The 15431-nt window shown below is 61.5% G+C and overlaps 1 protein-coding gene across 4 annotated transcripts; it reads right to left on the bottom strand.

Annotated features, from left to right (window-relative positions):
• Positions 1-4258: 4258 nt before the first annotated feature.
• Positions 4259-14455, bottom strand: MEIS3 (Meis homeobox 3). Of its 4 annotated transcripts, XR_001153205.3 has the most exons (14): positions 14082-14455; positions 12429-12610; positions 12093-12252; positions 11940-11990; positions 11116-11166; positions 10840-10989; positions 8795-8906; positions 8459-8607; positions 7396-7472; positions 7156-7214; positions 6969-7052; positions 6228-6297; positions 5344-5381; positions 4432-4508 (listed from the first exon to the last, which is right to left on the bottom strand). XR_001153205.3 is itself a non-coding variant. In XM_075993199.1 (13 exons), exons 1-13 carry the CDS (start codon positions 14091-14093, stop codon positions 4395-4397), a joined length of 1266 nt encoding a protein of 421 aa, XP_075849314.1. In that variant the 5' UTR covers positions 14094-14455; the 3' UTR covers positions 4259-4394. The 4 variants fall into 4 exon arrangements, 3 of the variants coding, with proteins under 3 accessions (XP_075849314.1, XP_012617009.2, XP_012617006.2); XM_075993199.1 differs by lacking the exon at positions 5344-5381 and having other exon boundaries at positions 4259-4508; positions 6969-7047; XM_012761555.2 differs by lacking the exon at positions 5344-5381 and having other exon boundaries at positions 4369-4508; positions 10840-10938.
• Positions 14456-15431: the final 976 nt, after the last annotated feature.

Below are 15431 nucleotides of genomic sequence, written 5' to 3' on the forward strand. Positions count from 1 at the left end.
GCTGATGCCACGGCACTCACTCTAGCCCGGGCGACAGAGTGAGACTCTGTCTCAAAAAAACCCCAAAACAAAAAAGAACTTAGTAGCCTGCCCGTCGGTTACACTTCTAGGGCCACCGTGACAGATGTCAGACTACTCTGACGGCTGCTTCATCTGCTGTCACACAGCGCCGTGCCTGCCTTGCCTTGGGTGATTAAGTAGGGTCGCACTTGGCCCGCGCCACCCTGGGACCCAGTCGTCCCTGTCGGGTCTAGGCCCTTCCAGCTGGGCGAGGGCAGTTGCCACCGGCAGTTCTGCCTTGACAGAGAAGAGCGACTTCGGAGACACAGGGACGCTGTGGACACCTGCCAGGTGGCCCCAGTGGTGAAGTCCTGCCTTGTCACGCAATCCCAACCAGGTGCACGCAGGGACACCCAGCGTCTCGAAGTCACAGGTGCAAACTCACGGGGAGACGCAGCCCACCCCGAGGCGCGGTGTGGCAGACAGCCTTCCCTCAGTGACACAGCCACGGGACAGCCTGGCAGTGGTGGCTCCAACCGCCCGGCCACTGTCCCCACAGCCCTCCCTCCCAGACCACAGCCACAGCAGACATGCCCTGAGCCACACGCCAGCCTCCAGGCCCGTCTGGCCCCCCACGACCTGGAATGTCCCCAGGACTCGGGACCCCTCCCGCTCAGTGAAGCCCACCCCTGGTCAGGGCCCCCCAGAACCTGGAAGTGGGGGAGGTACTTTTAGTTACAGCGAATCTCCCGCCCAATTTCCCTCCTCCCTGGTGGCCCATCCAATTGGTTTAATTAGAGGGGATTAAGCGAGATGCAGTTCTGGTCTCTGGGAGAAGGGGGGAGGGGAAGAGGAGAGTTGCCCCTCCCTCACTCCCCCGCTGTCCCAGCCTTGGAGACCCTTCCCCTGTGCCAGGCCTTGGCCCGGCCCTGCTGCCTCCCCCACAGCCCTCCCCCCACCTTCCTTCAAAAGGGTGGAGTGGAAGTCCTTCCTGTAGTCTAGCTGTCACCCTTCCCGCTTTAGTCCTGGGAGTTTGGAGAGAAAGAGACACTCATCATAGTCACGAAAATAATATCACACCCAGAAAACAGTTCATGTTAGGCTTTTTAAAAAAATCACAGAATCTTCCTCTCTCTGGGCCTCAGTTTCCTCATCTGGGAAATGGGGACAGCAGTGGGACCCACCTCCCGGGCTGTCTAAGGGTGAACAAGCTGCCAGGACAGAGCCTGGGCCACAGCAAGCACTGACCGAAGGGCCCAGTAAAGTCACAGAAGTGGCAGCTACACTCCCACCCCATATCCACTCTTCTGTGACCCTTGCCATCGTCTAAGAGACTGGAGAGTGTCCTTATTTGTTCCGTCCGCTGTCGATCTCCGGGACTAGACATCGGCTCCCCGAGGCGGGGCTCCTTGTCGGACTTGCTCCCCGACGTCCCAGAGCCGGGACGGGCAGAGAGTGCGCACTTGGAAACATCTGTTTCGTGAATAATCAAAGTTTGACCTCAGAACGATGAACTTGGGTCCTGTCCTTGCCACCTGTGTCCCGGGCACCTGCGAGTGCCAGGCGGCAGCTACTTCGGGGATGGTGGAGAAAGGCAAGCACCCGCCCTGCTTGCGGGCTGAGGCTCAAGCCAACAAGAAAACAGGCAAGGAAGTGACCGCGAGAACTGCTAGCTAGGATGGCGGTTGAGGGGACAAGAAATGGGGTGATGAGAGTGTGACTGGGGCGGTGCTCCAGCTTCTCTGGAGAGGTGACCTCTGAGCCCGGCAAGGTGTCCCAGGCAAATGGAGCAGCCGGGACAGAGGCCCAGGAGGGGGACCGAGCTGGTAGCTTTGCACAAGTCAGTGTCTAAACCTAAGCGACTCTAGGTCTGCAATGGGCTCCACGATGTGGGATTTTTTGTTTGTTTTTTAGAGACAGAGTCTCCCTTTGTCACCCAGGCTAGAGTGAGTGCCGTGGCGTCAGCCTAGCTCACAGCAACCTCAAACTCCTGGGCTCAAGCGATCCTCCTGCCTCAGCCTCCCGAGTAGCTGGGACTACAGGCATGCGCCACCATGCCCGGCTCATTTTTTCTTTATATATTAGTTGGCCAATTAATTTCTTTCTATTTATAGTAGAGATGGGGTCTTGCTCTTGCTCAGGCTGGTTTCGAACTCCTGACCTCGAGCAATCCGCCCGCCTCGGCCTCCCAGAGTGCTAGGATTACAGGCGTGAGCCACCGCGCCCGGCCTGCACGATGTGTTCATGGGAACAAAACGGCAGCGTGTGAGACCCGGAAGCCAGCAGCATGGGACGGGCACTGGAGGGGTGTTTGATCCGAGTCCGCCAGGTCTGGGTCGTGGCCCCCGTGGGGCGGGGCAGCTCGTGCTGGAGCTGGTGTGGACGTGCACGTGAGCACCAGCGCACGTGCAAGGGCGTGTAAGAGCCAGCAGAGACCTGTGCTTGTATGGAACCATGTGTTTGTGTTAGCATGCATGTGTGAGTGCAAACGCATGTCTGCACGTGTGAGCACGCACGTGTGAGTCTGAACACGTGTGTGAAGGTGTGAGCACAAGTGTGCAGCTCTGAGTGTGAGCGTGCAAGAACACATTTGAGTGAGGCTCTGTGCAAATTGTGAATGCGTGTGGAGACAGAAGCGTGCGTGTGGTGAACCTGTGGGTTTTCCTTGAGTTTCCCAGTGTCTGTGTGTGTCTGTGTGTGTCCGTGTGTGTGTCCCCACATCTCAGAGTGACTGTGTTTGAGTGTGGCATATTATTTGTTTGTCATGTGTTTCTGACACGTGTGGATCTTTGCATCTGAGCGTCTGTTTGTAGCAGCGTGTGTGTCTCTTTGTGAATCTCTCTGTCTGAGGCCCACCCGGAAGGGGCTCAGGGTGGCCAGGAACACATTTTTCATGGTCCCACCCTCATGCCCAGCGTGGCACACAATGTGCCCAGGGACCCTGAACACGGTGGCTGTGAACGCAGCCGGGGGTGCCCAAGACCGGTCAGAGGTGGCTCTGAGGACAGGGCGGGGAAGGTGCTTGGACAGCAGAGGGGCTGAGGGGTCCCCGGAAGAGAGGACCCGAGGGTGGTGTGATGGGATGCAGGCCCCTGCTTGGAGGGAGAGACTTCACCTCGAACACAGAAGGAGAATTGGGGCGGGGGGACCCTGTGGATGCGGGTCGGGGGGACAGAGAGAGACATGGAGGGAGAGACAGGGGCGGAGGGACATGCCCCAACCCCACCTTTGTGGTCTCTCTCGGGGCAGCACAGAGGGGCTTGGTAAGCTGGGAGCCCCAGTGGACTCCATCAGCCCAGTTTCTGAGCCTCGGTTTCCCCATTGTCAAAGGATAACCTCTGCCTGCGACTGAGTGCTCGCTACACTCAAGGTGCCATCCTCAGCACGTCCCTAGCGATATCTCCATCTCAGCACAACAATCCCATGAGGCCGGCATTGCCACCATTCCCATTTCCCAGGTGTGCAAACCGAGGCCCAGAGAGGCGAACTCACTTGCCTGAGGTGCCACAGCTAGGGACAGACCTGGGATTTGAACCCACGTCCGTTGTGAGCACCACTCTCAAGCAGGGCAGTGCAGGAAGCCACAGTGCTGCAGCTTGATGGAAAACTGGCCACAATTCTTCATGCCTCCCCGGACCTGCATCTGTCCCAACGTGACTCTGCGGCTGCCACCGCCAGACGACAGGTGGCAGAGTCGATTTCTCTTCCTGAAATCTCGACTTTCAGTGGCCAAGAGAATGCAGCGGGGATAGCAACAGGCCAGGCTTGGGCGCTCTGGGAGTCCAGCCAGGCCTCTCTGTGGACCAACCAGACGGCCTCGTGGTCCCCTCCCATTGTCCCTGTGGCCCCAGCCCTGCCAGGGAGCCCTGTGGCCACGGGGCCTGGGATGAAATACCAGCCCACAGAATAACGAGCTTCAATATAGTTGCTGTTGGGGTCACAAAGTTTTGGGGCGGTTCGTTCCACAGCGATAGCTAACTGATACACACGGGGTAGCCGGGCGGGATCAAAAGTGACAATGATTATCCATCAGTGGTCCAGGAACTTCAAACGGATGAGAATTTGAAATCTTGGAAGAGACACAAGAACTCCAATTGGTACCTTTGTGTTTTTAAGACTTTTATCATTAAAAAAAAAAAAAAATCAGAGAAGGGAGGTGGGGGAACACGGGGGTGGGGGAGGCTGAAGGAATCTCCCCAAAATGTTGGATCCGGGCGACCCCCCTTCCCAGCCCGCCCAGCCCCTTCTCTGTCCTGGAGGCGGAGCCCCAGCCACCACCTTCTGGAGACCTCGGCCCGGGATCGCAGCTGAGGCCCGGGCAGAGGTGAGGACAGAAGTGAGGCTCAGGGCCTGGAGGCCTTGTGGGTGTCCCGGAGAGACCCTCGGGTGGGCGCTCAGGCCCCCTGTCCCCGCGGGGCCCCGGGGAGGTAGGCGTTGAGTGGACGGGCCTTTGGAGGTGGGTCCTGGAGCCGGAGAGGCTGGCGGTCACAGCTGGAGGCCGGCCGGGGCTGTGGGGTGGGGACAGCCCAGGTGAGGAGGTGGGAGGGGACACAGAGCAGGGACAGGGGGGCACCACAGACAGGAGAGATGGAGTGACTGAGAAAGAGGGAGATGAGACCCAGAAAGAAAGAATGATGAGGAGACACACAGAGTGGGACAGAGGGAGAGGGGACAGAAAGGAGTCAGGCAGAATTGTATATGACAACGAGGGACATGGAGAGACAAGGAAAGGACGAGAGGAGAGACCCAAAGGAGAGGGAGCACAGGGCCCAGTGGGGGCGTCCGGCGGTGGGGGGGAAGCCCCCTCCCTCACTGCTGGGCCCTCACGGATGCGCTTGTCCTGCGAGTCACCCCTCTCCTGCCCCACTCTTCCCATTCTCCTGGTCTCATCTCCAAAGTCCTCTCCTCCAGGCAGCCCTCCTTGAATCCTCCAGCCTGGGTCAGATGCCCCTATTCCAGGAAGCCCTCCCTGAACCATCCCCCTCCCCCAAAGCCTGGGTCCAGCGCCCCCTCTGGGCTCCTCTCGCTCCTGGGCTTCCACAACCCAGCTCTGCCCACTCTGGGTCGCCCCTGCCTGGGGCTGGGCCTTTCACGGTCACTGCTGTGGCCCCAGCGCCACCCAGCACAGGCTGGGCACAGAGGGGCTCGGAAGACGTGTATTCATGGATGGATGCTGGGCTAAGGAGTCTGGACTTTGTCCAGAGGGCACTAGGGAGCCACAGAAGGGTTTAATCCAGGGAGTGTCAAGATCTGACCTGTGCTTAGAAACCCCAGGCTGCCTCCCCCCACCCTGGGCCTTTGCACATGCTGTTCCCTCTGCTTTTCTGAGCAAGGTGGACCTACACAAGTGACCTCTTCTCTCTGAGCCTCAGTCTTCTCATCTGTAAAATGAAAATAATAACAGTCTCTCTCTCTCGGGTTGTTGTGAGGACTAAATGAGAAGATGATCTGGAATGCTGCCATGATGCCAGAGGAGAGTCTCAAGGCCTGGGAGAGTAAAAGAGTGACCTCCCACCTTACCCCTGACTCCGCCCAGTGGACTCCTATTCATCCTTCAGTGCCCCATCCAGAGGCCACTTCCTCTAGGAAGTCTTCCCTGGAACTCCAGCGCTAGCTGATGACTTTCTGCCCTGGGTTTCAACTGTTGCACTGGATTGTCATTGGGGATGTCCATTTCCCTTAAGACCAGAATCTTCTCAAGAGCCAAACCCTATCTGAGGCATGTCAGGGCCTGGAGCAAGGGTGCAATGTAAGCTTGGAGATGTACGTATGGATGGGTGGGTGGGTGGATGGGTGGGCAAGGAGGGGGTGAATGCATGGACAAACGGGATGTATGAGTAGGTGGGTGGGTAGGTGTGGAGGTGGGTGGATGGGTGGGTGGGTGGATGGATGGATGGATGAATGGAGGGATGGTTGGATGGGTCGTGAGTGGGTAGGCGGCTGGATTACATTTGGATGGATGATTGATGGATGGATAAATATATGGATGGTTGACGGAGAGGATGGGTGAATGGATATATAGATGGATGGACAGGTGGATGGATGGACAGATGGATGGATGGACAGATGGATGGATGGACAGGTGGATGGATGGATGAAACATCTTCTCTAGGAGAGCCCTCAATTCAGGACCCCAAGCTGACCCTGCTCTGGCCGGGCCTACTATTGGAGTCCGGAGGTCTTCTGGAGGTTTGAGAGTTGCATACCCCTAGACCTTGGGCACTCACACTTCTCCTGAATCCAGCCTCTATAGATAATGCCAGTCTCCTTCCAAGTTCAAGTTCATCCCCACCGATCCTGGAAGACAAAAAGGGAGGGTTGGCGGGTCTTCCCCAGACACCCCCAGAAGCCCCCTAAATCCCTCTCACCCCTCCCTTCACCACGGGATCCCTGGACCAGGATGGACTGAGTAGTGTTTTTGTTTTCTTTTTTTTGAGACAGAGTCTCACTCTATTGCCCAGGTTAGAGTGCTGTGGCGTCAGCCTAGATCACAGCAACCTCAAACTCCAGGGATCCTCCTGCCTCAGCCTCCCGAGTAGCTGGGACTACAGGCATGCACCACCATGCCCGGCTAATTTTTTCTATACATTTTTAGTTGGCCAATTAATTTCTTTCTATTTTTAGTAGAGACGGGGGTCTCGCTCTTGCTCAGGCGGGTCTCGAACTCCCAGAGAGTTAGGATTACAGGCCTGAGCCACCGCGCCCCGCCCAGTCTGTGTTTGAAGAGGGTGTTAGCCCTTTAATAAAAAGGGGAGGTTTCCAATGTGGTGGGCGGAGCCTGGAAGAAGTGAGCTTGGTACGGGAAAGGCGGGACGGGAGGGGACGGGAGTCTGCGCTGGCATCGAGTGCTCCCCTAAGGTGCAGACGACGCCCTGTGTCGCTCTGGAACCGAACTCAGGTGAGGCGCCTTTGTTTAAAGAAGGGCCCCAGCGCGCGGGGGCGGGGCTCGGCCCGGGGGCGGGGCTTACCCGGTGGCCGGACTGTCACGTGCGGCTGCGACTCGGCGTAGCCCGCCAGGGGCTGGCCCTCCGGGCCGAAGGCGGCACCCTGCCCTGCGAGGAGGGTGGAGGGGTGCGGGCTGAGCCCCGGGAAGCCCGTTCCCGGCGGTGACGTCCCCGCAGGACCCCAGGCCCTCCCGCCCCGCTCTGCCCGCACCTGTGCGGTTGGACTGGTCGATCATCGGCTGCACGATGCGCCTCCGGGCGTTGATGAACCTGGGGCGCCGTCGCGGAACGCAGGGGTGCAGAGGGAGGAGCAGAGAGGCGGGGGTGAACTCGGGGACAGCCGGGCAGAGGACGCGGCGCGAGGGGGCCGGCCCTGCGCGCTCCGGGCCTCCGTCAGCACCGCGGACAGCGCCCGGCCTCCGCCCGGAGCGCGCGACCCTGGGGCGCTCACCAGTTGTTGACTTGCAGGATGGTGAGCCCCGTGTCCTGCGCCAGCTGTTTCTTCTGCTCCTCCGAGGGGTACGGGTGCTGCGGCCACCGGCAAGAGTCACCCCGCCTGCCCGCGCCGTCCCATCCCGGAGGCCTGGCCCGCCGAGCCCGGGGACGGGAGCCCAGGCCGGGCGGGGCCGGGAGGGCCGCGTGCGCGTCTGAGCGCCTGGGAAGCCGGGGACCCGGCGACGCCCAGCAGGCTTCCTGCGCAGTTACGCCCCCCGGCCCCCCCCCCCCCCCCCCGCAATTAGAGGCTAATTGGCCAGACGTCCTTGGGGAGCCTGCTGGGGAGGGGCCCACCGGCTGGGGAGGGAGGCAAAGCCCAGCCTGTCCCTCGTCCCTCTCCGAGTCACCATCAAAGCCCGGTGTGTCTCTTCCTCCTGATTCTTTCTCTGTGGCACTCTCTCTCTTGTCTCTGTCTCTCTCTCTCTTGTCTCTGTCTCTTTCTCTTTGTGAGTCAGTCCCTCCCTGTCTCCGAGTGTCTGTTTTTCTGTCTCTGTCCCTCTGTGACTCAGTCTCTCCCTGTCTCTATCTCACTCTGTCTTTGTCCTCCTCCTATCTCTGTGTCTCTCTCTGTTTCAGCCTCTCCCTGTCTCTAGTTTTTGTCTCTCCCCGAGAGGCAGTGTGGTGTAGTGGTTATGCCCAGACTGCCTGCGTTTGAACCCACTTCTGGCTGTGTGGCTTTGGGCAATTCTCCTAACCTCTCTGTTCCTCAGTCTCTTCATCCGCACAGTGGAAATAACACTAGGCTAGCCCTTCCCTCCCAGGGATGGAGGGTGGGTGGTGGGTGAGTGGGTGAATGGGTGGGTGGGCGGTTAGTGGGAAGGACTGAGTGAGTTAAGAGCCGTTAGCAGCACCGGGCACACAGGTATGCTCACTGATGCTTGCTCTCCAAAAGCATCTCTCCCAATATCCCCCTGCCTCAGTTTCCCATCTCTCGGTGGCTCTCGGGGGCTCAGTCCCTGGGGACCATCCTTCTCCATCCCTCTGTGCCCACCCTGTACCTGGGGCCACAGGGCTCTCACCGAGAGATGCTGGAACAACCAGGCTCTCATGATGTTGGTGGCCACCTTGGGGAAAATCCCCCTTTTCTTGTTCCGCCGCCGCTCCTGGTCCAGCTCCTCGTCCTCTCCCCCAGAACTGGGAGAGGCCACACTTGCGTCCAGCCCATCTCCTGAGGGGGGGACAGGCATGCTGTGTGGGGATGGTGAGGAGTGGGGACCCACAGGGCCCCAGAACCCTCACCCCAGACACCACTCCACACCCCAGCTATCTTTGCCCCTCTGGAAGTCCTACTTGTGATCTGACTGCAATCCTCTGGCCGACTCCCATGTTTCCCTTCCACCTCCCAAGCTTCTCACCTTGGTCACTGGAGTTGTCTCCACTCTGGGAGGCCAGGCCCCCGCTGGATGGACCTGGCGTCCCCAACTGTACCGACCCACTGTCCTCATGGTCTCTAATCCATGTATTATTCTAGAAAACAAGAACTGGAAGTTAATGGCAAGGCTTGGGGCACGGGAGAGCACAGTGGCTGAGAGTATGGGCTCTGGAGCCAGGACTCCTGAAGGGGGAGCCTGTCCTTGCCTCTTTCCTGGCTGTGTGATCTTGGGCAAGTCACTTCGCCTCTCTGTGCCTTCGTTTCCTCAATTGGAAAAGGGAGGACAGTCACAGTCCCCTCCGTTTAGATTTAGTGAAGATTCAGTGCGTTAGCTCACAGAAAGGTGCACAGCAATCACTCAACAAACACGGGTCTATGGCACCCGACCCGAAACCCTGGGGGACAGAGGTGTTTCTGACTCCAGGACTTTTCACGTTTTTTTAGACAGTAAATCTGCGCATGCACCGTGCAGCTCATAACCGGCCCCAGCAGGGGCTGGGGCGCAACCTCATCGTCAGACTCATTAACATTTCTGCAGCAACGTGGGTGACTAGTTAACCGAGTGCAATAAATAAAGGCTATAAATAGCCTCTCATTAGTTCAGGTCAGATTTTGCTGCCGAGTGAGTCTGCACAAAATTCATGAAAAAGAAAAACTCAAACTTGGAGTTTCCAGAGATTCTGGTGTCTCAGAATTGCAAGTAAGGGTGTCCAGGAAGGACCCCCCCCCTGCACACTTCGAAAGACTGAGCGACTGGAGAATGTGCTGGATTCGTGGCCCAGGGCGGCCAATCAATTGACAAGCCCTGCATGAGGGCACCCACCTTTCAGACCAGGGCCAGCTGCCCACTGTCACTCGGCCCGAGGTTGGCCATCACCACCCTGATGACTGCTTCCAACCCTGCCCACCACTTGGGACCAGTCCCTCCCCAGATCACCCAGCGTGGGTGCACCCTGTCTCCCGCTGGGGAGTTTTGCCCAGGCTTGACGTGTCTGTGCAGAATTGTGCATTGAACGCATCTCGGGATCAGTTGGGTGCAACTGCTGAACTGCTCAGATCTCAGGACTCATGAGCACGATCGTGGCTGTCACCTGGAGCTGTTAGGGTGCCGTGCCTGACCCCACGCTGCAGGGGAGTGTACCCAAGTTCATGTCCCGAAACTGTTCAGAGACTTTCGTGTAGCACCTAAGCGAACATGGCTTATCTGAGCATGCAGTTGTATCCAAAGAGTCCAAGATGGCATGGCTGTCCCCAAAGAGGTGTGGCCATGGCATGGTTGTTCCATGGGTGCAGCTGAGAAACACAGTTGCCTTTGAGCATGGTCATGTCTGCCTCTGCCACGCCTTACATGGCTGTATGTGACACTGATTGTCACAGCTGGTGGGTCTTGTTGTCAAGACTATGCGTGTGGCTACTGTCATTGCCGCACAAGTGACTGTATGACGCCGGGACTGTGTCTGGGTGGGCTGGACTGTTAGGTGACTGTCATGTGAGTGTACCTGAGGCTGCATGAAGACCTCTGAATGAGCCTGCGAGTGACTTGTCACCGATAATCACACACAAGGGGTTCTCGCTGAGCATGTGCATATTATGGGTTGTGAGGCGGAGGGTCCTTGAGGCCATTCTGTGACTGCTGTGAGCCTGTATCTGACTTCGTGTCCTGCCATGTCATTGCTGGTTGTGTAGAAACCGCCTAGGCGTGCTCCTCGTGTGACTCCTCTCCGAGGCTGTGCCACGTTATCTCTGTGTGTAGCTGTGGCAAGTTGGGACCCACGTGGCTGCCATGTGTGTGGCTGTTGTCTGGTGTCCTGAGCTGATAAAGTTGTAGTATGGTGCCACTTTAGCTCCTGGGTGGCATGTGGCAGGTGTGCGTACGTGCTGGGGCCCAGCGGTTACATGGTCTGGGTGCGTGCATGTGCCTGTGTGTGTGTGCGCGCGTGCAAGGGGACCCTGGTCAGTCTGGGTCCCAGCGTCTGGCTGTACCCGAGCCTGTGCGTGGCGCGTGCCCTCACACTGTGCCGGGCCCACCTGGTCCGGGAGGCTGGGGCAGGAGGCCGGGTAGTCCTCAAGATCCTCCCTGCAGCCGCCATCCCGATCCTCGATGACCAGGTCGATGGGCATCTTTCCCTTGAGGCAGGTGATGTAGCGGTGACAGAAGTTGTCGCACAGGTCGTGGACCTGGGGGGGCACCGGGGTACTGGGGGGGCCACCCGGGGGCCAGGGCTGGGTGCACAGGGGCGGGGTGGGGAGAGAGCCTGGGGGAGGGGGAGGCACGAGGGGCTGGGGCGGAGTGGGAGGGCTCACCTTCTCCAGCTCGAGCAGGTGGAACCGGAGCACCTGGATGGCCTGGATCATCTGCCAGCAGGGACAGGAAGGGACAGAGGTGGGGGGGAGAGAGGGAGGAGGAGGAGGAGAGGTTGGGGAAGGAGAGGAAAGCAGAGACAGAGAAACAGGAAGAGTGAGACAGAATGACAGGGACAAACAGAACAGAGACAGAGACCAGAATTAAGGAAAGGGAGGGTGTTCGATGGAGAGGTAGTGACAGAGAAAGAGAACCAAAAGACAGAGGGGACTGTCACAAGAGGCATGAGCTAAGGTGGGCTCCAGCAATACGTGCACCCACCTTGACCTGCACCCCCAGCCCCAGCCCCGCCTCCACCTGCAAACTACATTTCCCAGAGCCCTTTGCCAAAGGGTTTGGCCAATAGGAGCCCTGGGGGGAGCTGGGGTGCTAAGGATGGGAGAGGCCGGGGTACCTCCCCCTGCCTCCTCTCTTTTCTCCCCTCTCTGCCTCCACTGGTTGTGGTGGGAGTCCCACCCCGTGCCAGGCGCTGTTCTAAGCACTTGACTCGCATTAACTCATTCAAGCCCACGCACGCAGCCCTGCTGGATCGAAGTTACTAGCAGCTGCGCTGGACAGGGCGCCACCATGGCACTGAGAGGTGGCGCCACTTGCCCGGAGTCGCAGAGCTAGTGATGGGTACGCCACACTCACAGGGGCAACAGGGTCGCAGTTTGAGAAGGTGGCCCAGGCACCTCCTCTCTGCACCCCAACCAACCCCAGGGACACAGCAAGGGGACAGGGGACTCCGTGCAGGAGGGGGTCCTGTGGGGGGCCCAGGTCTCACCAGATTGTCCAGCTCTGGGTTGGAGGAGAAGAGGGGCCTCTCGGAGCGGACCTGGGGGGGAAGAGAGAGGCCAGCGGGGCACGGCCTGCCTCCGCCCCCCCCTCCTCGCCCCTCCTCGCGGGCGCCCCCGCGTGGCGGGCGGCGGGGGCTCACCTGCTTGGCAAAGGCGGCGATGTCCTCGTTGAAGGAATCGGAGGAGCAGACGTCGCTGCCCAGGGGCGTGCCCAGCCCAGCCCCGGCGCCGTCGCGGGGGGAGCATGTGGCCAGTTCGCACTTCTCAAAGACCAGCGCCAGGAGCGGGAAGAGCGGGTGTCTGGAGGCAGGAGAGGAGAGAGCTCACGAGGGGAGGGTGGGGCTGGGGGGGGGTGTGTGGAGCAACGGGGAGGGGACAAGAGAACCAGGAGGAGAAAAGACAGAGACAGAGGCAGAGCGGGCAAAGGCAGCCAGCCCAGACCGCAGGGAGCCCCCGCCGCCCCAGCCCCCACTCACCCGTAGATCTCATCCTTCTCCCTCTTCAGGCTGTCACCGTCCAAGCCTGGGGGCAGGGGCTGGGGAGGCCGGTGCAGGCCGTAGGGCCCAGGAGCTCTGGGTGCTGAGGGCGCTGCCTCCGAGAAGCCCGCCAGGGCTGCGCCGCCGTCCACGATGCCTGGGTAGTGGGGCAGCTCATCGTACTGGGGGAGGCGACACAGGGAGAGCCCCAGGAGGTGTCAAGAGACTCCGACGTGCAGCTGAAGAACCTCCCTATTCCGGGACCCAGGAGATGTCCCTCTGTGTCCCAGGAAGCCACACTCTGGTCCCTTAGTGCCTGAGCCCCGACCCCTGGAAGCCCCCCATATTCCACGGAGCTGTCCGGGTGGGCCGAGGACTGAAAAATGTTCCATCAGACTCCTGACAGGTGGCGGGAGGACGCAGAGGGAGAGAGGGAGGGTCTGCTGGAAGGGAAGAGGGGTAGAGGGGTCGGAGGGGAGAGGGACAGGGGCGGAGGGAGGGAGCAGGAGGGGCACTGTTTGTACACAAAGGCGGACTCTTATGCAGCCTCCCCACTTCCGTTTCATTCTGCAGTTGTCAAAAATGCACATCTGAGTGTGTCTTAACAACTTGTCACCCCCACTGGCCACGTGAATCGACCACACACACAGACACACACAGCCATACATACACCAGCCCACGTGCACACTCGAGTGTGTCAGTCGCGCCACCCACATATACACACACTTTGGAGCACACGTGCAGGCTTAGGGCACCCCCAATCCCCAGAGACACCCCTTATGGCACACACAGAGCCAAACAGGCTGAATGAATGATTGAGACATTTAGCACAGGAGTGAACGAATGAATGAGGCCGTCGGCGCAGTGCCCGGCTCACAGCGGCAAACACTTGTTGAAGGACAGGACAACTCCATGCGACCACAGCAACACACTTGCGCACACAGCCCGGAGACAGGAGCAGGGGGTGACATTTGCACGTCCCATTGTCACAGAGCCACACGCCCGGGAAGCTGGAGGGGCCTGTCCGTCACCAGGGCAAACCCTCTGTCGGCGAAGAAGACTCGGAGGCTCAGGGAGGCACAGCAGCCCCTTCCACTTCCTCTTCTCCTAACTTCTCGGAGCCCGCACGAGAATCCGAGCGCCCCGCCGTCCCTCGCACCCCGCCCCGCCCCGCCCCGCCCTCCCAAATGGGAGCCTCCCCCCTGCCCGCGCTGCCTCCTCCCCCTCTCCCTCCCCGGCCAAGGAGACCAGCCCTCGGCGGCGGCGGGTGAGACCCTCTCGCCGCGCGTCCCACCCTCGCCCTCGGGGCTCGGGGCTCGGAACAAAAGTCGCCGGGAAGGCCGGGGCGGCGGCGAGGGGAGGGGACGGGGCGGCGGGGATGAAGGGCCTGGGGTGGAGCGGCCGAGGGACACGGAGAAGGGGGAGGGGCGGCCCGGGGGCTCGGAGAGGGGGGGCCGCGGGGGGACCGAGGGGCAGGGAGGGGACACCCAGGGGCCAAGGGGGGCCAGAGGGGAGAGAAGGCGATCCGGGCAGGGGAGCAGAGGCCGAGAAAGAGACGGGGGAGGGCGGACGGGCCGCCGGGGCCGGAGCCCCCGAGGGGGAGATGGAGGGGGGCGAAGCGCGGGGACCCCAGGGTCCCGCCCTGGGACCTACCCTCCGGGCCATGGGCCGACGCCGGCGGCAGCTGCGGGTCCTCCAGAGCCGGGCGGGCGCGGGCGCGGGCGGCGGCCCCGGACGGCCGGGCGCGGACGGCGGGGTGCGCGGGAGGCCGGGCGCCCGCCCCCAGCCCCGCGGCCGTCAGTGGCGGGCGCCGGGCGCGGAGGAGGCTGCGAGCATGGACCCCGGCCCGTCCCCCGCGGGGGTCACGGCCAGGCGCTCATCGCCGCGAGCGAGCGAGCGGGCGCGGCGCGGAGGGTCGCCCAGGCCCCGCCCGGGCCCCAGCGTGTCCCCGGGCCGGGGCGGGCGGAGCGGGAGGCGCGGCGGAGGCGCGGGCGCGGGCCGGCGTCGGGCCGGAGGGTGCGCGGCTCCTCGCCGCCTCCCCCCGCGTCTCCCGCTCTGTGGTCACATCCGGAAGTTCCACGGCGGAGATGCTTAACCCGCTGTCCGCCGGTGGCGCGGCCGCGGGCCGGGCGGGCGAGCTCGGGCCCTCCCCCGCCGCCCCCGCCGCTCGCGTGCGGGCCCCGCCGCGCCTCCCGCGCCGCCCTCCCGCGTCGCCCCCGCGCTCGCGGCCCTCGCCCGCCCGCCCGCCGCGGCTCTCGCCTCGCCCCGCCCCGCCCCCGCCCGTCGCCCGACTCGGGTCTCGGTCCCCTCCCCCTCCCCCCTGAGAGACGACCCGCCGCGGGGGACGCCAGCCCTGCGGTCTGGGCTTCCCCGCGCCGGCCCTCCCCCCTCCTCCGGAGACAATGACTCCCGGCCCGTGTCTGTGGCCGTCCGTGCCTGCGCGCTGTCCCCGGCGGGCTCAGCGAGTCTGGCGGTTGCGCCGCGCCCGGGACCGTGTCGTGTCCGTCTCCAAACACGCGGGGTGCCGGACGGTGCGTGCGGTGCCTGCCCCTCCCCCGCCCGCCCTGCCTTCCCGCGGGTCCTCGGCCTGAAGTCCCCCCAGCTGCTGCCGGGGAGTTCCTGGAGTCTCCGAACTTGAGGGTAATGTCGTGTGTCTACGGAGACAGGGTCCGCACCGCTCACCCCGTCCCTAAGACAGCTTTGAAACCCGCATTCTAGGGAGATCGAGCAACAGATTTGTGCGACACAACTTACTGAGCACCTACTATGTGCCAGGTGAGGCTCTGGGGACATGGCAGGGAGCGAGAGACAAACTTCTTGGCCTCTAGGTGGGCACATTCCATTGGGGAGGGGGGGCGGAGACTAGCCGAGTGAATAAATGTGCAAATATCCAATAGTGCCGGGAGGTGGAGGGCTCTGAGACAAAGCAGCACCTGCGGGACGGTTTGCATCAGCTGGACAGGGAAAGCTCTTGGCGGAGGTGACCTCTGAGCCTTGCAGATC

Source organism: Microcebus murinus, chromosome 16, assembly GCF_040939455.1.
Source record: "Microcebus murinus isolate Inina chromosome 16, M.murinus_Inina_mat1.0, whole genome shotgun sequence".
Taxonomy (NCBI): Eukaryota; Metazoa; Chordata; class Mammalia; order Primates; family Cheirogaleidae; genus Microcebus; species Microcebus murinus.

Excerpts from the sequence above, each read along its gene's own strand:
- MEIS3 (XM_075993199.1), bottom strand. Across the intron at positions 10,990-11,115 it reads ACCTGCTCGAGCTGGAGAAG|GTCCACGACCTGTGCGACAA; the intron begins GTGAGCCCTCCC and ends GTGCCCCCCCAG. Across the intron at positions 8,608-8,794 it reads AGACAACTCCAGTGACCAAG|GAGATGGGCTGGACGCAAGT; the intron begins GTGAGAAGCTTG and ends TCCCCCCCTCAG.